The sequence below is a fragment of the Dermacentor albipictus genome, unplaced genomic scaffold (genome assembly GCF_038994185.2).
Source record: "Dermacentor albipictus isolate Rhodes 1998 colony unplaced genomic scaffold, USDA_Dalb.pri_finalv2 scaffold_133, whole genome shotgun sequence".
NCBI classification, from domain to species: Eukaryota; Metazoa; Arthropoda; class Arachnida; order Ixodida; family Ixodidae; genus Dermacentor; species Dermacentor albipictus.
Genome location: NW_027225687.1, coordinates 2650 through 22291, shown reverse-complemented (window position 1 = coordinate 22291; position 19642 = coordinate 2650). Strand labels below are relative to the sequence as shown.

General features: G+C 45.2%; 1 protein-coding gene across 12 annotated transcripts in view; it reads right to left on the bottom strand.

Annotated features, from left to right (window-relative positions):
• Positions 1-19394, bottom strand: part of LOC135916952 (uncharacterized) — a 50933-nt gene extending 31539 nt beyond the window's left edge. For 9 of the 12 annotated variants that reach the window (XR_011510511.1, XR_011510512.1, XM_070530464.1 and 6 more), the window contains exons 1-5: positions 19098-19394; positions 16114-16160; positions 13901-14020; positions 13493-13588; positions 11725-12014 (exon numbers count right to left, since the gene is read on the bottom strand). Coding sequence is in view for 10 of the 12 variants with exons in the window: in XM_070530464.1 (XP_070386565.1) it covers positions 11725-12014; positions 13493-13574 (372 nt within the window). In the remaining 2 variants the exon portion in view is untranslated. Of the gene's footprint in view, positions 1-1910; positions 3142-4283; positions 5384-11724; positions 12015-13492; positions 13589-13900; positions 14021-16113; positions 16161-19097 lie in introns of those variants that run through there. The other 3 variants (XM_070530467.1, XM_070530457.1, XM_070530458.1) reach the window with 3 other exon arrangements.
• Positions 19395-19642: the final 248 nt, after the last annotated feature.

The following is a 19642-nucleotide window of genomic DNA, read 5'->3' as shown; positions in this document are numbered from 1 at the left end:
CCAGAGTAATAGGAATCATGATGACAGCTTCGCTGGGCAGTGTCTTTCTAACATCGGATAACATGTTGACGCCAATTACCAAATTTTTCTTCCACGTAAAATGCAATGCCTCTCATAGCTAAATACTAAAGGAATGTTAAGTGTTTAGCGAAGCATCACACACAACTTCGCGCGTTGAATTTGCAGATATTCTTTTTTTAGTCAAAATTTACCGATAGACACGGCGCATATATGCATTGCAAAACCTAGTAGACCCCTTTAACGCTGCTTAGCTTGCGATATCCAAGCCACAAAGTTTCTCGACTCACACGCTTTTGAAGAATAAACTGTGGTTAAGGTATGGCAGCTGAAAGAAGCCGACGTATTTTTCAATACGTGCGGCTCGAGCCACCCATACCCCAAGCATACACGAAGGGAACGAGCGCGCGTGGCAACCGAGCGAGCGGCGTCCTGGCCGTGACGTCACTCGCGAGAGGGCGCCACTCCTAATTGTCGCCGCTAATAGCTGCGCACAATCTTTGGAAGCGACCTTTTTTTGTTGTTGTCGCCAGACGAAAATCGCTGTGTTACTTTTTTTTTACAGAGAAGATATGTTTATACTAAGGGTATGGTGGCTAGCATACACTCTTAAGCAAAATTACACCCTTTTGCCATACAACGATAATTGTCATCTGCTTGCCCACATTTCCTTTCTTTAACGTCGCAAGCCCGGTACTTTTCAGTAACGAACGGCATGCGCGTTATCAGAATGACATAGCATTCCCGACAGGAAAGTAACAGGCAATGCTATCATGCTGATAACGCGCGTGCCGTTCGTTACCGGGCTCGCAGCGTTAAATAAAAAACCGCATCAAGGCAGATGACGATTATCGTTGTGTGGCAGAAGGGGCACTCGAAAGGGTGTAGACTGTTCTTTGAGTGAATAATCATCACTCTTACTCTAAAAACAGTTGCGCCCTTTGGGGTGTATATTTGCCACACAACGATAATCGTCATCTATCTTGTACGCATTTCCTTTCTTTAACGCAGCGAGCCCGGTACTTTCCAGTAACGAACGGCATGCACGTTATCAGCATGGCATAGCATTCCCAACAGGAAAGTAGCGGGCGCCGAGCTTTCAAGAAAGGAAACTCGGGCAAGACAGATGACGATTATTGTTGTGGGACAAGATAAGCCTCAGAGGGTGTAAATATTTCTACGCTTTACACTCTTAGAAAAATTTACACCCTTTGGGGCTTATCTTGTCCCACAACAATAATCGTCATCCGTCTTGCTCGCGTTTCCTGTCTCTAACGCTGCGAGCCCGGTACTTCCCACTCACGAATGGCATGCGCGTTATCAGTGTGACGCAGCATTCTCGACAGGAATGTAGCGAGCGCCGAGTTTTCAAGAAAGGAAACGCAAGCTAGGCAGATGACGATTATCGTTCTGGGACAAATATACACCTCAAAGGGTGCAACCTTTTTAAGAGTGTAAAAACTGTTTGTGCTTATTGTAAACTTCTGTGAAATTTGTTATATTTATATATGTATGTGTGTGTATATATGTGTATATATGTATACATATATTGCTTTTGCATTCTTATTTATTTATTTTACAATACTGCAGGCCATCGTTGGGCCCATGCAGGAGTGGTTACAACATGGAATACAGTACAAAAAAAAGAATAAAGTGAAACTAGTGTATCCAAAACAAAGAGCATTAGCACACGCAAAAATGAACATACTCAATAAATATATACACTGTTTAAATGAGCCGTCCGGGAAGCAGGAGAAACAGCGTTTACCATAAGAATGCATCTACAGAGGCTGCATATGAAATACAGGTAATATCGAATTACCTTCGATATTACCTGTATTTCCTGTATACATTCCTGTACCTGTATACATTCGAATTCCAGATTCTCAATACTGTCAATAATTGCGTTGGCAGATGGGCAATTGACGGCTCTAGAGGGTAGTATGTTCCAATGGGAAATGGCGTGTGGGAAAAAAAGAGTACTTGCGAGTGTTATTATGGCTGGGATGGTGTCGTATTGATTTATTATGGTTGGTTCAGGTAGAAAGTCTGAATGGCGCTTGAATGTATGTTGCTTGTGGTATTCAATAGGAGCTGTGATAAAGTAAGTATAGAAATTTTAATCTGGAAATCATTCTACGTTGAGCCAGTGATTGAACGTTAGCCTTGACGCGCAGGTTCGTAATGCTCGTTTGACGTGAATATTGTGAATATATAAATCTCAATGCTAAGTTCTGTATGTGTTCTAGTTTCTCGGTTAAATACTTCTGGTGCGGGGCCCAAATAATGTCAGCATACTCTAAAGAGGGTCTAATGAGGGTTCTGTGTGCATTTAACACTAGGAGGTGTGTTTCTAACTTTTCTTCTCAAGAAATGTAGTTTACCTAGGGCCTTGTCATACATGTTATTTATATGAGTTTCCCAATCTAATTTCGTTGTAAGAGTGACCCCGAGATATGTGACCTCCTCATATTTTCTTAGTGATATATTGTTTATTGTGTATGTAAACTGAAGCGCATTTTTCTTGTGAGTGAAGGAGATACTGGTAGTTTTTGATGCATTCAGTTTCATCCCCCTGTAAAGGGGGTTTATTCGGCTCGTAGAGCAGCAGCGACAAACTCAGCACCAGCAGGTAGGGCGCAGCCAGCGAACGAACTGGGTACATGCCACGCGATGGCAACGGGGCTTTTCAGCCTGCTGATCTTCTTCATCACAATCACCCCCGGAATTGAAGAGTAGCCATCCTGGTGACCTAGGAAGAGGTGGGCAGATCGTAATACTGCTTCAGCCGGTCAATGTGCACAGTCTCTCGCCCCCGTAGTTCACTGGTGATGTTTGTGCAACTACGCGGTAGGGCCTGTGGTACTTTGGGAGGAGCTTGGACAAAAGGCCAGGAGCAGCAACAGGTGGGACCCAAAGCCACACGAGTGAGTCGATGGGGAAGGGGTGAGGGGAGGAATGAGGTCATGGCGTTCTTTTTGGCGGCACTGTTGAGCAGACGTCAACGAACGGGCCAGTTGGAGGCATTTCTCGCCGTGCTGAGCAACCGTAGAAACAGGTGAGCATTCAGCAGGGTCCGGCCGGTACGGGAGAACCATGTCAATGGTGCTGGAGGGATGGCGGCTGTAAAGCAGAAAAAAATGGTGAGAATCCGGTGGTGGCTTGAGAGGCAGTGTTGTATGCGTAAGTGACGAACGGAAGTACAAGGTCCCAGTTGGAGTGGTCAGATGCAACATACATTGATAGCATGTCACCAAGAGTTCTGTTGAATTGTTCTATTAAGCCATTGGTCTGTGGATAATAAGCAGTAGTAGTGCGGTGAATAATTTGGCATTCTGATAAGAGTGACTGCAGGACATCTGAGACGAATACGCAGCCCCGATCGCTCAACAGTTCACGTGGTGCGCCATGGCGGAGAACAAAGTTGTTTAGAATGAATGAGGCGATGTTTTTTGCTGATGCGGCAGGCAAGGTGGCAGTTTCAGCATACCGTGTCAAATGATCTACGGTGACAACAATCCATCGGTTGCCAGCGCCAGTAGATGGAAGAGGCCCATAGATATCAATGCCGACACGGTCAAATGGCTGAGCTGGGCAGGGAAGTGGTTGGAGAGGTGCGGTGGAGAGATGCGGGACACATTTGCGTCGCTGGCAGGCAATGCAGGAGCGTAAATATTTGTGGACGAAGGTGTACATCCCTCGCTAATAATATTTTAGGCAAAGCCGTGTGTAAGTTTTTGACACTCCGCTGTGACCACACTGTGGGTCAGAATGAAAAGCGGAGCAGAACTCTTGTCGTAGGTGGCGAGGCACTACTAAAAGCCATTTGCGGCCGTCATTGTGGTAGTTGCGGCAGTATAAAAGTCCGTCCCGGATTGTGAAATGCTGCACCTGTCGGCGTAGCGCTCGAGGTGCCGAAGTTGCCGGAGGATTTGACAAAAAGTCGAACATCATGACGATCCATGGGTCTTTTTGTTGCTCCGATGCCATGTCCAGGATGTCAAGTGGTGAGATGTCATGTCTGTCGGTAGAAGTGCTGCTGTCTGAAGTCACTGGGGAGCGCGAGAGGGCAACGGCGTCAGCGTGTTTGCGTCCAGAGCGATAGACGGCACGGATATCATATTCCTGGATTCGGAGGGCCCACCAAGTGAGGCGGCCCGACGGGTCTTTTAGGTTGGACAACCAGCAAAGAGCGTGATGATCCGTCACCACATCAAAGCATCGACCGTAGAGATGTGGACGAAATTTTTGAAGAGCCCATACAATAGCCAGGCACTCTTTTTCTGTTACTGAGTAATTGGCCTCAGGTTTCGTGAGGGCACGACTGGCATAGGCGACTACGTATTCGACATTAGTGTTCTTGCGTTGTGCGAGCACGGCACCAAGGCCAACACCACTGGCATCAGTGTGAAGTTCTGTAGGTGTGCTGGGATCAAAATGGCACAAGATTGGCGGAGACATGAGTAGGTGATTGTGATGAAGAAGATCGGCAGGCTGAAAAGCCCCGTTGCCATCGCGTGGCACATACCCAGCACCTCCACCAATTGTAAAGGGGGTTTAATCGGCTCGTAGAGCAGCAGCGACAAACTCAGCACCAGCAGGTAGGGCGCAGCCAGCGAACGAACTGGGTACGTGCCATGCGATGGCGACGGGACTTTTCAGCCTGCCGATCTTCTTCGTCACACCCCAAATGTTGCAGCAATTTTGTACAGCAGCTAACGAATCATTTAGTTTTACCTGATCCTCTCTGGTATTTGTAGCCAGGCCAGCAGATGGGTGAACAACAACTTTATTGCGGTTGCGCAAGTTACATATATAGTGAAGCCTACGTGACGTAACAGATCACGGGATTACTGGTGTGCCGTGACGACTGCAGATTCAGCCGTGCTACATCTCCCCTTTACTGGAAGACAAATGAATGATGCCTTTCAGGCTGCGGGTATCGACAGGGCTTGTGGCGAGTCCTCGTGCTTCTCCGTAGCTCTTGGGACGAGTGGTCTTCTTTGGAACCTTCTCCAGGAGCCTCTGCTGGACTATTTTCGCGATGGATCGGAATGTCCCGCAGGTGTTCTCTTGTGCGTCTGATTTCTCGACCATCTTCCGTTCTCAGGATCGCTGAACGGGGCGTGTTGGCTGGCCTCAAAAGAATAGCAGGCGACCAGGTTCGCTGGAGGGTGTCGTATGTAGTGACTGGCTGACCTGGAGAGAGGGGTGGTAGGTGCCTTGTTCCACGGTTATAATAGACCTTCTGGCGTTGACGGATCTCCTGGAGCCGGCTGTGGACGGCTTTACTTGATACTGCCTCTGGTACTAGGTGGCTGGTGGGCACAGGCAGCAAGGTCCTGGTTTGCCGTCCCATGAGTCTCTGCACAGGCGACTTTAGAATGTCATCTCTGGGGGTGTCGCGCCATTCGAGCAACGCCATATGGAAGTCAACTCGGTTATGTGAACATTTCTTTAGAAGCTTTTTGGCCTCTTGTACTGCTCTTTCCGGCATACCATTAGAGCGGGGATGATACGGACTTGGCGTAACATGGGCAACGCCTAGCTGCTGCAGGAAATCTTTGAAAAGCCGGCTGGTTAACGGTGGTCCGTTGTTACTGCAGAGCTTAAGCGGTAAGCCATGTGTGGAGAACAGCTCTGCGCATTATGATGCCAGAGCACTAGCAGTGCTTTGACGGAGTTCGCGGATCTCAAAAAAGAAAGAATAAAAGTCCACACTTATGGCAAATTCACGACCCTCATGAAAGAACAGGTCCATGCCAACGAATTCCCAAGGCAGCTTTGGGATGTCGTGGCAGTAAAGAGGCATTTTCGCGTTTCGCGGCTGGTATTTCTGGCAGACAGCGCAATTTTTGCAAAACTGCTCTATCTCATGTGACATATTTGGCCAGTACATGACGTCTCTTGCCCGTGCCTTCATCTTTTTCGCTCCCAGGTGTGCAGCGTGAAGCAGCAGCATAATTTCTCGCTTTTTTGAAGATGGTATGACTACCTTGTTGCTGCGAAAAACAAGGCCGTCTTGCATGTGCAGCTCTTCTTTGTAGGACCAGTACGGACGCACATTTTCGGGTACCTCGCTTCTTTCTGGCCAGCTTGTTTCGGCATAACCTCGAAGCTTGACGAGAGCAGGATCTTCATTGGTGGCCGCAAGAAGATCTCTCAGGTGCTGTTGTGAAGCTGAAATGTAATCAAGCACATTTACTTGAAATTGCTCAGCTTCTTCTTGCAAGAGTTGCTTGCTAGGGAATCTAGATAAGGCATCAGCCAAAAACAGCTCTTTCCCTGGCTTGTAGATCAGCTTAATAGGATATCGCTGCAAAGTCAAACGCATGCGCTGTAGGCAAAGTGGACACTGATACAGTGGTTAGCAGAATATCATCACCAAGGGGCGGTGATCAGTTTCGACAGTTACGCTTTCCTGGCCGAAGATGTAATCCTGAAACTTGATGCAGCCATGCACAATTGCCAATGTTTCTTTCTCAATTTGTGCGTAGCGTTGCTGCGTCTCTGTTAGTGAATGTGACGAGAAAGCGACGGGGCGGCCGTCTTGAATAAGCACTGCACCAACTCCCATTTGGCTCGCGTCAACCGAAAGGGTGACCCGCTTAGTTGCATCGAAAAAGAAAAGAATTGGTGCGTTAACTAAGCTCTCACGCAACATTTCATAGCTTCGTTGCTGAGCCTCGGTCCAAACTCAGGCAATGTCCTTGCGCAACAATGTTCTCAGTGGTGCAGTCACGACGGACATGTTAGGGATAAAACGTTGTACATAATTCATCACGCCTAGAAAGACTTGGAGTTCCTTACTGCTCTTTGGTTCTTTCATTTCCAGTATGTCGTTCACTCGACCAGGGTCCAGGCGGAGGCCTTCTGTGCTACGGATGTGCTCTAGGTAGCGGACTTCGGTCTGCAAAAAGGTGCATTTCTTGAGGTTTAGCTTGAGGTTGTTTTCGAGACAGCGTGCCAACAAAAGCAACAGGTGGTGGTCATGCTCCTCCTTCGTGCGGCCCCAAAGTAGTATGTCATCCATTACCACGGCTACGCACGGTAAGCCTTCCAACAAGCAATGCATAGCTGCCTGGAAGATTTCTGGAGCTGACGCAATGCCGAAGGGCATTCAAAGAAATCGATATCGCCCATACGGCATGCTCATTGTACATAGTTTAGAGCTTGATTCAGAAAGTTTAATTTGCCAAAATCCTGACGCTACGTCGAGTGCTGAGAAGAACTTAGCACCGGACAGTTGCGAGGCTACGTCCTCTAGGGTTGGAATTGGGTAATGTTCGCGCAGCAGCACTTTATTAAGCGCTGTAGGGTCTAGGCAAATTCTAACCTTGTCCTTCTTAACAACTGTAACCATATGGCTAGACCACTCCGTAGGCTCGGTTACCTTTGTTATGACGCCTTGTGCTTCCATACGCTGTAGCTCGGCCGTGACTCTGTCCTGAAGAGCAACAGGAACTCTTCTTGCTGGAACGACGACGCCCACTGAGCCTGGCTTGAGCTTCATGTTGTACTCGAAATCCTTTAGCTGCCCGAGTCCCTCGAAGACCTCTGCAAAAGGCTGCGCTGGTGGGTACAGTTCATGCTGTATGTTTTGCATCCGGTATATGAAGCCGAGGCTTTCAGCTGCTGCACTACTTAAAGTGGCAGGGACGTCTTGTTTGACAATAAAAACGTTGGTTCCTTGCTTCTGTCATTTGCTGAAAGTATCAATTGGACTTTCGCATGCGCGGCTGTTGTGTGGCCAAAAAATGCTGCGAGCTTGACATTGCAGGCTTGTTGAGGCTTTTTTGGCAGCTTTGCAACGTCGCTTCTTGAAATGACACAACCATTGGCGCCTGTGTCTAGCTTGCACGTGATGGGATGGCCCTCAGTGTAGACCGTTGCGCTCCAGTGATCGGTGGTTATCGTACCAATAGTCAACGTTTGCAAAAAAAATTCGTCTTCGGCTTGTAACCCTCGCATTTGTTGGTTGGCACTGCGCGGAAAGTTCGACAACTTGCGTGCTCGAGCGAAATGGTTCAGCTTTCCGCACTTCCTGCATGTTTTTCCTTTTGCAGGGCGCGTGTCACTGCGGTGCATTTGACCCCCACATTTGTAGCAAACGTTTTTTCTTGTTGCTACCCGCGTTTACTATGGTGCCTTCACTGGCGCCTGTAGCTTCGCTTATCTCACGAAAGTGCTCTTTGCCTTGTTCTTGCGCGTAGCAAATGTTGACTGTCTTTTGGTACGTCGGGTTTTCCGCGATCAGTCTTGGCTGTAGGCTCTTATCCTGAGTGCCCAAAATGATTCCGCTATGCAACATGCCGCCTTCAAGGTCCCCAAATTCACAGTTCTTCGCTAATACACGCAGTTCTGTTAGCCACTCGTTAAACGTCTCGCCTTCTTTTTGGTTCCTTGAACCGAAACAAAATTCTTGGAATGTTAAGTTCGTTGCAGGCTTGTAATGATCCTCAAGTTTCTTAATCAGAACTTCAACGTCATTCCTGTTTTCTGCTTCATCGAACTTGAAGGTGCTGTACGACTTCCTAGCCTCTTCACCTATGGTAACTAGCAACGTGGCTGCTTGAACGTCTTTTGGCTGCTTGTTCAATTGCGTAGCAGTGGAAAACAGCAGAAGCTCACTTTTCCAAGTTTTCCAGGCAATCCAAGGGTCGTGCGATGGATCCATAGGCTTCGGAGGCGGTAGTAGCGCGGACACCATCGACATATTGGCTGGGTTTCGCTGCCACCATGTAGCCAGGCCAGCAGTTGGGCGAACAACAACTTTATTGCGGTTGCACAGATCACGGGATTACTGGTGCGCCGTGACGACCGCAGATTCAGCCGTGCTACAGTATTCACTGTTGTGTACACTACGCGTTAATGGGCGAATAGGCGCATTTGAATAGGCGGCTGAACGTAGAATATTATTGATGTAGATCAGAAATAGGAGGGGCGCAAGAACCGAGCCTTGTGGAACACCAGAAAAAAACGTTGATGTAATCAGATGTAATATCATTCATAGCTGGGCATTGCTTTCGGTTTTCGAGATAGTTCTTGATCCACGATACTGTTTTCTCGTGTACACCAATGGCAATTAGTTTAGTAATAAGATCTGGATGAGGAATAACATCAAAGGCCTTTGAAATATCTAAGAAAATGGCATCTATTTGGCTTCTGTTATTTATTGATGTAGCTACATCATGGGTTAACTCAGCTGAATAATAGTACTTAGACTTGAACAGAATCCATGTTGCCAGCTGTATTGTAGGTTATTATTCTCTAAGTGCAATATTATGGCCTTATAAATAATATGTACGAACAATTTACTGGATGTACATGTTAATGAAACAGGTCTATAGTTACGTCGAGTTTAGAGCCAGATTTGTGCACAGGTATTACTTTGGCCCTTCGCCAGTCATCAGGTATCACTGAAGTTTCCAAAGATCGCCTGTAAATTACGTGTAAGTATTTTGACGTCCAAACTGCATGTTGTTGCAAAAATGCATTTGATATAAGATCACGGCCACAGGGTTTCTTTACATCCTGATTTTGTAAGAGTCGAAAAATTCCTTGTTGGTCGATATCTATTTCAGGCATTGGATTCTCGAACTGATACTGTGGAGAGGGACAGTTAAAGGTAGTTCTGTTAAATACAGATTGAAAAAATTCATAAAATTTGCTTGCTATGACGTCAGGCTGAAGAACTGTCCCGTTCGAAACAGTAATCTGCGATACGGTGTGCCGCTCCCTCGATAGGTAGCGCCAGAATTTTTGTGGTTTGTTCGTCAGGTAAGAAGGCAGAGTAACAGTGAAAAAATGCTCCTTGGCCATATGGATTTTATATTGTAATAAGCGTACGAGATCTTGAAGGTCACGTGTGGTTTTCTTTCTGCGCTTCCTTTTAATTTTTCGTTTTAAATGTATTATTTCACGCGATACGCAAGGATGTTCTCTGTTCACTCGTTTATTTCTGGAGGGAATGTAGTTTTCTTCACAAAAGTGCACAATATGCTTAAAACGTAACCATAATTAATTTACATCATGAAGTAATGAAAACTGCAGAAAGCAGGCGTTTAAATATTCTGAGATAGCATTGTCATCCGCTCTTGAGTAATCCCTGATAACAGCAATCGATGGCTTAACGCGTTCACAGTTTCCTAAAATTGGACAGGAGAATACAATCATTTTATGGTCCGAAATGCTATTTTCAACATTTAATGTGTTATTTTGAAATAGACTGCTTACGAACATCAGATCAAGCACAGAACATGACCGACCAGCTATTCTAGTCGGTTCGGAAACTAGCTGGTCTAGAGAAAAGGTAAATGACATGAACAACAGAGATTCAGCACTTTTTGGGTCACAGCTGTTGTGCGAAAGATTAGACCAATTGATTCCTGGGAAATTGAAATCACCTGTGATGATAATATTGGAACGTGAATTAGTGTGTTGTGCAATGTAAGTGTGCATAACGTCTAGGTATACAGGGGGCGCATTCGGAGGTCGATATCGGCCACCAAGAAATATGCTTTTTCCATTAAATGTAAGTTTACACCATACGCTTTCATGGTCAGGTATGCTCTTTAAAACTGTGAATTTTATGTTAGATTTAATTGCGACAGCAACACCCCCCCCCCCCCGCGATTCTCTGTCTTTCCGTATGAGCCGATAAGGTGGAAACACTTCGGAATCCTGGACGCTTTCGTGAAGCCAGGTTTCCGTGATGACTATAACGTGTGGTTGATGGGCTGCAACTATGCTTTCAAGTAGGCTGAACTTATTGACTACACTGCGCGCATTTTGTCACGTGCAATCGCGAGCTGCTGAGCCAGCGTGTGCAGAAGTTATCGGTTTAGATAGTTAAATTCTTCTGTCCTCACACTCATTCCATATGAAGGTTTTACCATTTATTTTTAGTTTATCAAATGCCAGAGATACCTTTGCCTCTTTCGCCTTGTCACTTACTGCAGAACGCCATAATTTAGCAAGTGTGTCACGTACTTTCTTTGAGAAATCTTCGGATATTGAAATCTGGGTGTTTTTCAGCTTGAAGCAGCTTGATAATATTTTGCTTTTCTCAACGAAGTTGAATAGCCTGATAATAACGGGGCGTGTCCTTTGGCTTTGCTTTGTACCGATTCTCTGAACTCGTTCTATTGAGTTAACTTCTATTCCTAGGATCTTCCTAAATATACCGTCTCGCACTTCTTCTTCAAGTGTTTTAACATCTTCAGCAGAGCTCTCCCTTAATCCATAAATTACTAGGTTATTCCGCCTACTTCTATTTTCTAGATCATCGACCTTCGATGCCAGAAATTCTACTTGCGTCATGGTAGATTTACAAGATTCCTCGCAGTGTACTATCTTGTCTTCGCATTCTTTCCATAATCTCCTTTCATTCTCAATAACTGTCATTCTTTCTTGCAAATCTGCAACTATTGTCTCCACATGCTTGATATTTAACGACAGTTGTTTCAGTGTTTTGTTCGTTTCCTTTTGTTCTCTTAGAATGCGTTTCATTCGTTCCCGTTGCGAACATTCATCTGAATCAGAGTCAGGGCCTGGATTTTGTTCAACGTCTCCGAATATTAGTAACATTAAGCAGACAACATTAAAACAACCCCGCAAAATAGCAACACAGCATTGTGGACTTGGGAGCACCATTAACGTTATGTCATTGTCTTTAGTTGAAGAGACTAAATGCTGGTCACTAACCTGTGCGATCAGAAAAAATTTGATCAGCATCCGTACTCGTTCAGTGCTTCTAAGTCCACTGAAGGTAATGTCGAAAAGGCTGCTGCTTTTATCCGGGTGCCATGGTGTCTCCGTCGACGTCACCGTGCTGGTCAGGTGGTCCCAGTGCAGTGCACGTGGTACAGCTTCCTGCGACTTGTTTCGTCCGATGAAGCCAGCAGGGCAGACAGCCAGAGGTAGCAGTAGATAGGCCAGATGCAGTGCATGCTCAGACCCTGCGTCGACGAATCTGGTCCTCGACAGCACGATCTCTGCGATCAGAAAAAATTTGATCAGCATCCACGCTCGTTTGGTGCTTCCAAGTCCACTATGATATATGCAACTGAGCCTGTGTTAAATAATAATATGCAAGATAACAGATCATAATTGTATACTGGGAGTCATTTGACACAACTGTATTACAACTGGTTTCCATGTAATAACATGAAAATTTCTGTATGTATTTGCGCTTAAAAACTCTTATATCCACACTTTATCCGCAATTGTATTCCTACACCAGCCGCTTCCGTGCCTGTCTGGGAGACCGGAACTTTGTCAAGCCGAAGAGAATTCGGTTTTATCCCAGCTCTCCCTTTTTCACCTTGTACCCAGTGGTGAAAATAAAAATGATGATGATGATGATGTAGCAGAATATGTTCACAGAAGTGAAATGCCACTGTACTGAATTTTGTTAAACTAAAAGGCATTTGCATTGGGTTGAATGGCGTTTCGATGGGGGATATAAAAAACTTCGTACAGCTGACTAATTTGTTCAAGTGACGTTCAAGTGGTAGTTTACTGTATATTGGTTTTCTTGGATAAAAAATTTAGTTGGAAACAGTGCCTTGTATGTCCTCATTTTTCCTTAAACATTGCTCGATGAACAAGAGGTGCAAAAAGAGACCGTTCTATTTTGTCTCTTCCGACCTAACTGGCATTTGGCGAATGCCTCTTGCGTGCGAGAGAAAGTGGGGTGGGGGGGGGGGGGGTATATTGGAAAAAGTTTGGCAGTGTCTGGCTCCTCCTGGGGTGGTGTTAGAGGTGTGTATGAACCACTGCTTAGATAAATCGAACTCAGTACCCTTTTCTCGGTACAAGCATTTAACTTGTTATTCCAGCAGTTTAAAAAATGCCTGCATAGGCCCTATATCACAATATGTCCCAAGCCTCCTATTTTTTTTTTATTTAAGAGGACTTGAAAGCATTTGAACTTCAATAGCAAGGGATTGTTGTTATCAAGACTCCACAAAATGATGCAAAAAGAGCTGTTCTGCCATGAACAATTTCCAATATTGTAATTCTGAGAAGCGGTTATTAGGTTTTGAGGAGAAAGTTTGTTGAATGTATGTTCCAGCTTGTAAACCGCGCACAAACTATTTGAGGGCGGTAAGAAGGTTTTTTATTGTTTAATATCAAGAGTTGACGAACAGCCACAGTTCAGCAATGTCATGTGTTTTCTCATTTTGAAGAGCAAAAATTATTTCAACATATCTGAGCTATCAACCCTACAATAGTCATGACATTATCCATTAATCAAGTGGGGGACCAAGATTACAATTTTTATCCTGTTGGTCTAATAGGGCGATGGTTCATCTCAATATCCCCACTCACCAAAGGGTTACAGGATTGGTACACCACCTGGGCAACAAGTAGGAATAAAATTAAGGCACCGACTATGTGGGCAATGAAGCTATGAAGCAATGAAGGGATGGTCAGAACATATGCAGTAAGCATTATCATGGTACCACACCTATTGGTGCTGCTGCTGTCTTGCCCGCTGAAGAGGGGCAATCCAGTGGTGATAGTTTTGTGGACAGTGCCATCGACATCATGATGATTTAAAAGTCTGAAATGGTATCATTATGTACATTATTCACATAGCCCAGTGGGTCACTGGACAAACTATGACTGTTTCCCAAACAGAAGATAAATCAGTCCATGCTTGCATGGAGGAAAAATTGCACAAGCTTAGCAAGAGTCAATGACACGAATGCAGGGAAGTGAAACACTGTGGCAACAACAAGGCAAAGAAAAAGAACTGCACGAAGCACAGAGATCTAAGCATCGTGCCAGTGCTGCTAGAGGATTGCTCACTCAATATGAAAGTTCAGTTCCAATCATGCATACTACCTCTTGGTTTAGCTTAAGGATTGCTTACCTCAACAAAATAATGCCTCTTGTCACTCTCAGTTGTCCCCATGAGTTTAAAGCAGTCTTTCACAACCTAGGCTGAGAACACTCCCAGGAAATGTATCCTGTACACAAGCCATGCAAGTTCCTGTAATATTTGAAGGATCCACATCTCACAGTATAACACAAGGTTGTGAAGAAGACAAAGGCATATTGAAATGAGCATGACAGCTCACTGCCTACTGGCAAAGGCTTTGCAAAATGTTTACAGCAATAATGCATTGTGGTGCCTCAGAACCACTGGGATTAGCAAGATTCCACTGTAAGTGGAATGAGAAAATACTGCGTTCTAATTGACTTGCAGTGCAGTGTTAAGCACGACAGCAGCACTGCATTAAAGCATCAATGTTCTAATCGATTTTCCTCAAACATGTTATGGTACGACTTTTAGTGACTAAGCAGCATTTGTACAAAGGCACCAAGCTGGTTTGCTTCAAGAAGTGTCTTCTGATCTATACTTTGAGAAAAAATGTTGCACTTATTGCTGGTTCTTTGGCATGCAAGTCTTAAAAAAAATGCATGCATCTTACCCAGTAACAGAAACTTAGCAAGTGGACCTACTTGGCTTGGACCTTCAGGGTGACAGATAGATGGGCATTGACATGTACAGTCAAAGACATAAGAAAGTGCCTGGGACCTCCAAAATCGTTCGTAATACCGGTCACTTCGTTGTAAAGATTGTACACCACACCGCCGCCAACAATTGAGCTGGCTGGACATGTTAAAGTAGAGAGAACCCTTATTCTATGAATTAAGGGACACTTAGTGAAATAGGTCACTAGTATTTTTGTTTATAGTTTGTGTGGCTGAATGTGCAATTAACATGTCACTAACCTTGCTCAAGTTTAATGTTATTGACGCATGCACAGCAGGAGTTGAATGACGATGACTCGCCTTCCCTTTCTTCTTTTTCTCTCTTTATGCCCATTGCGAATTGTATATATTTGTGCACACTTCAATAAAGGTGTTGTCGGCAGTCAGTGCTCGTTCTGTGTCCTTCCTTGTCCGTGTTTTTTGGTGCTGTTTTAAATATGAAACATCTTTAGTGGCTTTCTTGATGACCGACGCCGGAGTTCTACGGCAGACATCCGTTATCCTTGCCTTGAACTAATCTGACTCTTTAGGCTTGTAGCGCAGCTCGGAAGAGCAAAAAAGGAATAGGGTAGGGGTAATCAAAGGGAACGGGAAACAAGGGAACAGGAAGCCTAAACAGTCATGACATACCAACTCGCCCAAACTGCCACGCTTTTGATCTGACTCTGTCTCAATTACGTAAGCAAGATCATTCACATAAATAACCCCAAAGAAAGAAATCGAGTGGAGAGAGGTCACATGACCTAGCGGGCCAATTCACAGGCCTGTGCCTTCCAATCTATTGCGCATTGAAAGTCGCATCCAGCCAGTTTCGTGCTTGGCTGCTGCTGTGTGCGGGTGCCCTATCTTGCTGATACCACAGAAGTGGAAGAGGTGACAGCGGGACTTCACAGAGAAACTCATCCACCACTCCTTCAAGGATTTTGTTGATGTAACACTGTCCAGTGAGTATGTGATCGAAGAAGGTGATACCGATTATAGCACCAGCATAAATTCTGAATCACAATTTGGGCAACTGCTGGTACTGGTGCCTATTGCACTTCACACAGCGTGGATTGGAGTCCCTCCACTAGTGCGCATTATGCAAATGTACCTAGGCGTTTCGGCAAAAATTGGCTTCATCTGTGCACATGATGTTGCTCAGAAGGTATGATGACTCATGGGCTTTTGCGAGAAATTTAAACGATTCTACAGGTCCTTATCTTCCAAGCATTGTTGCTGGTTAAGGTGGGACGGGTGAAAGGCTGTCATTTAGAATTCTCCAAACTGACTTGGAAATTGGTACCTGGGCGGCCACGTTCTGCATGCTAGCATGAGGATTTGAGGCCATAAATGCTAGAACATCCCCGCGTAGGCTAGGACTCAAACATGGAGTCCTCCGCTGGTTTGTTGAAGCTGCCGGTTTGTCTCAAGTTTTCACAATTTCTGATGATAGTCGATGCATTTGGTCTACCGCCACACTTCCATTAGTGATATACATATTTGTAGTCTTCCTCTTGTTGCCATTTGCAGATGCCAAGGCGAGGATCATGCTTACCGGGTGCTGATTAGAGAAACACATGGCAAATGGGATGGAACAAAACGTACCTTTAAATCTTTGCACTGACGTCAATTCACTTTTGTGGAGACAGGCTCTGTAGCAAAAAAAAAAAAAACATCCGTGCACTTTATTTACGCTAAAACAACAGCTATCACAACTATTTTCCAGGTAACACCAAACGAGACGTGTTACTTCGGCAGGAATACGGCAGATAAGGCATTAGGTCGATCACAATGTTTTTATTTATTTCCTTTATTTCGTCCTGGATTACTCAGAGGGAGCATGTTCGAGGGCGCTGCTTTATGATGCGAGTGGGAGCACAGTCATGTGGTATTCTCCATATTTCACAGGGTTTATTTATCTATCATAAAAAATTAGTACACAATTAGTACGTCGCTGAAAATATTGCAGTTAGATGTCCCTTGGCTGTGCCTTTAGATGCCTCATTTATCATTTGATAATTAGGATAGTACATGTCGGCTTAGATAACTAATTAAATGACCAAATTAAATCTGGAACGAAAAAATTACTGGCAGCTACTGCAATGTACTGCAAACAATATGCGCTAGGTTTTCTTCGAGTAACGCATTGCTCTCTTTTTAAATCTTGGTGCATTATAATTAATTGGGACACTCTGTATATATTTAAGTTTGCATGTAAGTGACAATGTTCCCATACGTAATAAATGTTGTAAGTTATTAGAAATGTTCTCTTTTTCATGAGTCGTTGACATTGCTTACTGTAAAGAGAAGCAACACCGAGACACACAACATTCACATGCATTTCATACGCCGTGGATAAAAGAGTCTGCTGACGGGGTCAGTGAAGTTTATAGGTTTTATTAATGATCAAAAAAGCATGCAAAACAATTTGAAGCGTCGTGAGCTCACAACAACATATTCATTCTCTAGACATAGGCTATCCATACCTTTAGAAATAATTCTTAATTGGCTGCCTCCATCTCTTTCAAAAATATTATAAACTTTGTCCTGTGTATATATTTAAATATATTGCATATGTGCATGGTGTTTACAGTGGAACTTTAAAATAATGTTGAAGTGAGAAAGTATGGATAAGGCAGCCACCGCGAGTGCTTCTGATGGGCGTGTCCCCCTATCGTCAGGATTTGAAGAAATAAAGTGACCCGCCGTGGTTGCTTTGTGGCTATGGTGTTGGGCTGCTAAGCTCGAGATTGCCACATCTAATCCCGGCCACGACGGCCGCATTTCGATGGGGGCGAAATGTGAAAACACCAATGTACTTAGATTTAGGTACATGTTAAAGAGCCCCCCAGGGTCCAAGTTTCCAGCTTCCCCCACTATGGGGTGCCTCACAATGAGATCGTGGTTTCGGCACATAAAACCGCATAATTTAATATTCTTTTTTGCAGAAATAATCGAAAATATTAATTAAAAGCCGTTCAAGTCCGCGCCAACAAGGATGCAGTAAGCTATTAGCCTCAGTAAAATTTCAAGGGAAAAAGTCGAGGAAAGTGAAAAGAAACCTCAAATGATGTGGGTGACAAAGCACTGGTATTGGCACTTTAGGTGTGTGTGGGGGGGGGAAGGGGGAGGGAGGCTTCGGCTTTGCCTAGGGTGAGGGGCTCATTAAAATTGAAATGCACATTATTGCAAGGACCTGAACTTTAATCAAAGTGGTGACAATAGTGGTCAAAGTTTTCTTATTATTTGTACTAATGCAATGTGAAGATGGGGATCATGATCCCGGCAACGAAAAATGAAAATTAATATGACAGCGGTCGTTGTCAGCTTAAAGAACTGGGTGGACAGACAGACATGGGAAACCAGCACTTAAGTGGTGTCGGAGCAAAGCTGGAACTTATGGCTGAGCCAAGTCACTTAAGGCTTGGCTCAGCCATATACAACCAGCCACAACCCTCAGCCACTCAGCCACAACCTGATAAGGGCTGTGGCGCAAACGATAGCTGCGCGCGGGTATGATATACTAGAAATCATCAAGCAGTATCTGCCACATGGTGTTAGCGCATGCTGCCTGCACTGATAGATCTCCCACCGAGCTCCTACATCTATACGAATATACAGCTACAAAATGCATGCCGAGATGCAGGATCCGTCCAGTAAAGAGAACAAATTCGCCAGTCGCTTAATATGATATTGACCGACACCTACAGAAGTCACTTAATCATTTATATAATTAGGTGAGAATGACTTGGTTCGACAGGCAAGGTTCTGACTGGTGTTGTATAAGTCGCAGGTCGCTTTTTAAGTCGCGACGATAGATAGGATTTTTTACAAGCACTGCTCCAGGAGGGCACATGCAACCAAAGGCCTCAGGAGAGGACCTGAGGGCACCCAAGGGGTAGTGGGGAGATCAAAGCTGGAAGCAGGATGGTCCGTAGATTGGAGTGGCGGAGGCCTAAGCGTGCTGGACTTAAAATAAATATTATTACGTCCAGCCGCCAACTTGTGACGCCAAGACTTCTGCAATAGCAGTCAGAAGTTTGCCGTTTAACATACTAAGGCAGCAGCGGAAGCGGACGAAGACACAGAAACGTGAAAAAAAAAGACCCCACGCTACAAGTTAGTAGTATTTTAAAGTTTAAATGATGGCAATTGAATAACGCGCAACTGAGCCCTGTCGAAGTGTTCGACGCATGGAAAAATTCGCGAGGACGGTAAGATACCAGTGTGACAGAGGCACAAGCAAGGAACGAAAACGCACACACAGGGCAAACTGAAGATGCTATATATGTAATATATGCTATATCTATCAAGTGACTAGTGCCATGCTCTAATCTTCAAAGGTCGCAATGCTTTCGCAATGACATTGTTGACAGTGTGCGCTGTGTGTGTATCTTGTGTTCTGGCTCACTGCTGATCGCGATCACGCCCGATCCTGATCGAATTTCGCGGTCGTGATTGCCTCCTTTGGACAAAATGAGCGAGAGACCCAATCACAGTCGAGAATTTCGATCCGGATCGGTGCCGATCGCGGTCAGACGTATACGTGTGACACTGGTAGTGACAGGGCAACACCATATCATACTCGCCTTCACGGGAGACCACTGACGAAACGACAACAATCGTTCGCGCCAGTGCACTGTGCCAGCAACACCCAAGGAGACGCACGAGGAAAACTTGTACACGACGCACGGATCGCCAGCCGACACATGGCAAATTGCCGCCACGCCAGGCACGCCTAGGGACAGAACGAGCAAAGAAATTGCTCCTCCGTGGTACCTAGGCAAAGGGAGAAATTTCAGGCGCAAACGCCCCCAGATTTTCTCTCTCGCACCCGCTGAAACGACTGGCCAATCCCGTGAACTGGCGTTTCCTCTAATGACCGTCTCGTACGTAACTGGCGTTCGTCGGCGTTCCCCACGAGCACATCATAATTGTATTTCTCCGCTCTTTCTGCTCATGCGCGAGGAGCAGCGGTCGCGAGAGAAAAATGTGGGGAGTTTCGGTCTTTGAGATTTCTCTACGCCTAAGTACTACGGAGAAGAAAGTCCGTTCTTCCGTTCTTCCCTAGCCGTTCCGTTCTTCCCTAGCCGAGCTGGCAACGCAATCAACAGAATGCGCGGCCGGCAAGGCG